Source organism: Limulus polyphemus, unplaced genomic scaffold (genome assembly GCF_000517525.1).
Source record: "Limulus polyphemus unplaced genomic scaffold, Limulus_polyphemus-2.1.2 Scaffold6473, whole genome shotgun sequence".
Lineage (NCBI taxonomy): Eukaryota > Metazoa > Arthropoda > Merostomata > Xiphosura > Limulidae > Limulus > Limulus polyphemus.
This window is the reverse complement of record NW_013672083.1, coordinates 36,918-39,605: the sequence shown is the minus strand read 5'-3', so window position 1 is coordinate 39,605 and position 2,688 is coordinate 36,918. Positions and strand designations below refer to the sequence as shown.

Sequence of the window (2,688 nt, the reverse complement as noted above, 5' to 3'; positions counted from 1 at the left end):
CTAGAAACCGGGTTTCGATACCCCTGGTGGGCAGAACACAGATATCCCATTGTGTAGTTTTGTGCTTAATTACAAAACAACGTCTTTAGTTCAGGCTTATTATATTAACACTCACTACACTTATAAGGTTTCACGCTCCCCCCTCACGGCCCCCTTGCACCCATGTCACTAAAATCATAATGAGCACTGGGTAGACAGTAATTGAACTATTTTATTTGAATAAATGCATTTTGGCTTTTATGACTCCTCCTATTTCGAGAAATAAAGCGTGACGTGACACACATTGGCTTTTATATAGGTTAGATTATTACAAGGACTGCTCTCAAGAACTATTACTATAATAATCAACTATGTGATTAAAAACTCGCATTCTTTGTCATGCGGAAAACTCATAATTTAACTGTATAACTTGCAAGAATCTATAAACTATGTCATCAAAAAGTCCTACACTGCTCCATGTCGGTCATAAATTATTTACTTGTATAACTTGCGAGATTAAATATATCAAAGAGAGTGTGTGAAGAATGCACAGTTAAACTGTGTAAAGCTTTTAATGGTAAAGTTCCTATACTCACCGTTACATCATTCCTTCGTCAACAAGGTCTTGAAATATTCTTTGATAGATTGTTTAGGCAGAGTATTCATTCTGCCTGTTGTAGAAACACAAGTATAGAGGACGACGTTTCGAAAGTCTTCCGCCTTTCGTTTGAAAATTCATGAAGACGAAAAGCGAAAGACTTTTAAAACGTCTTTCTCTATACTTATGTTTCTATACCATGCAGTTGCCGTCCATTCAACTAAATTTCATCAAGATCTTGAAGATCCCGGACACATGAAGTAATTTAAAACTTCGTCAGTCAGTGTTGACTCAGTTTACAAAGTACATAGGTTGATTACTTTATGTCAAATCGATTTGGAGCCTCACCATGTTATTACAGTACATGTCGCCCCGTCTGGTAATATTCTAATCTAGTGGTTCCCAACTTATTTCAATGCTGGTACCCCTTGATGCTTTGAAATGCCATCCCGCACCCCAGAGTTAAAAGCAAAAATGAATTTTTTTTCAGGTCAAATTATTAAGTACTAATTAATGAGTATTCTTAATTAACACAAATTTTCGAAAAAAGAAAAACACTTATTTTGCCAGAAAAGAAAACACGTTATCATGAGTCAGAAAAATTTATATATATGTGTCCGTGTGTGTGTGTCCGTATGCCTGTGTGTGTGTATGTGTGTGTCTGTGTGTGTCCGTATGCCTGTGTGTGTGTATGTGTGTGTCTGTGTGTGTCCGTATGCCTGTGTGTGTGTCCGTATGCCTGTGTGTGTGTATGTGTGTGTCTGTGTGAGTTTGCTAGAAAAGAAAACACGTTATCATGAGTCAGAAAAAAATATTTTCACACAAATTAGATGTACATAGTATCGAAAATTCATATCAAATCCTATCAATTTGACATTTGTTCTTGTTTCCTCGCAATTATATCTGGAATACGGGGTTCCTTTTTGCTGAGAGCGATGCGCGTGTCGTGCTGAGCATCGAGGCGATTTCGAAACTTGCTTTTTACATGAAGAAGAGTCGAAAGAAAAGATATGTTGTTGCGAAGGGAACAAGTACAGTAAGTGCTTTCTTGGAAATGCATGGGAATCTTGTTATTGTGATGCCCAAAAATTTTCCAAAGTCTTCACTTCGAACATTTGGGGAATCAAATGAAGAAAAGAGATCCAACTTTTGATCCTTTAAAAATGTCTTGATCTCCTCGCGAAGCTCAATTATACGCTGCAAGACACGTCCACGGGATATCCATCTCACCTCCGTGTGGTACAGTAGAACCGTGTGTTCAGAATCCATACTTTCACAAAATGCTTGAAATAAACGATGGCTCAGTGAACGTCCTCCAATTACGTTAACAATTTTCACACATGTTGACAAAACGTCTTGCAGACTTTTTGGTAAAGTCTTCGTTGCTAATGCATACCGATGAAGCATGCAGTGTGTGACACGGACCTCGGGAATTTTCCGTTTCATGAGGGCTGCAAATCCAGACCGATTTCCTAGCATAGCAGGAGCGCCACCTGTACATATGGAACCAACGATGTTCATATCCAATCCATGTTTTAAGAAAAATTCTTTTATGAGGTCGAACACGTTCTGGCCTTTTGTGGTGGTCTTTAGTGATTCACAAAATAGAATGTGTTCTAGTACTTCTTCATTCTTGACATAACGAACAAGAGCAATCAGTTGGCTACAATGGGAGATATCTGTAGATTCATTCAATTGCAATGATATTTTTGCAAGAGTCGCCTTGATATCAGTAATCACCTGTTCCAAGATGTCCTCGCTCATATCAATTATTCTGTTCCTGATGACATTGTTAGACATTGGTACTTGTTGCACCTTCCTTTCCTCATCTTTCCCCAGAATGGTCTTAACAACTTCAAGGATACATGGCTTCACTAACTCTTCAGCGATTGTATAAGGTTTTTTCGCGTTGGCCATCTGATACGCAACTTGATAGGATGCTTCAAGAACAGGCTTTTCAGTTCGTACATATCCTAACTTTGGCATAGTTCCTAGACAATCAAAACATGCCTTCTTCACCTTCAGTGATTCTTCATCGTGCCCAGCTTCTCTGTTTGTTTTTGAATTTCGCGCAAAGCTACACGAGGGCTATCTGCGCTAGCCGTCCTTAA

The 2,688-nt window shown here is 38.7% G+C and overlaps 1 protein-coding gene across 1 annotated transcript; it reads right to left on the bottom strand.

Annotated features, from left to right (window-relative positions):
- Positions 1-1,558: 1,558 nt before the first annotated feature.
- On the bottom strand, positions 1,559-2,563 carry LOC106473746 (protein ZBED8-like). The gene has a single exon (XM_013934427.1). The coding sequence runs from the start codon at positions 2,561-2,563 to the stop codon at positions 1,559-1,561; it is 1,005 nt and encodes a 334-aa protein (XP_013789881.1).
- Between the last annotated feature and the right edge of the window lie 125 nt (positions 2,564-2,688).

Excerpts from the sequence above, each read along its gene's own strand:
- LOC106473746 (XM_013934427.1), bottom strand. The coding sequence starts at position 2,563 with ATGCCAAAGTTAGGATATGTACGAACTGAAAAGCCTGTTCTTGAAGCA.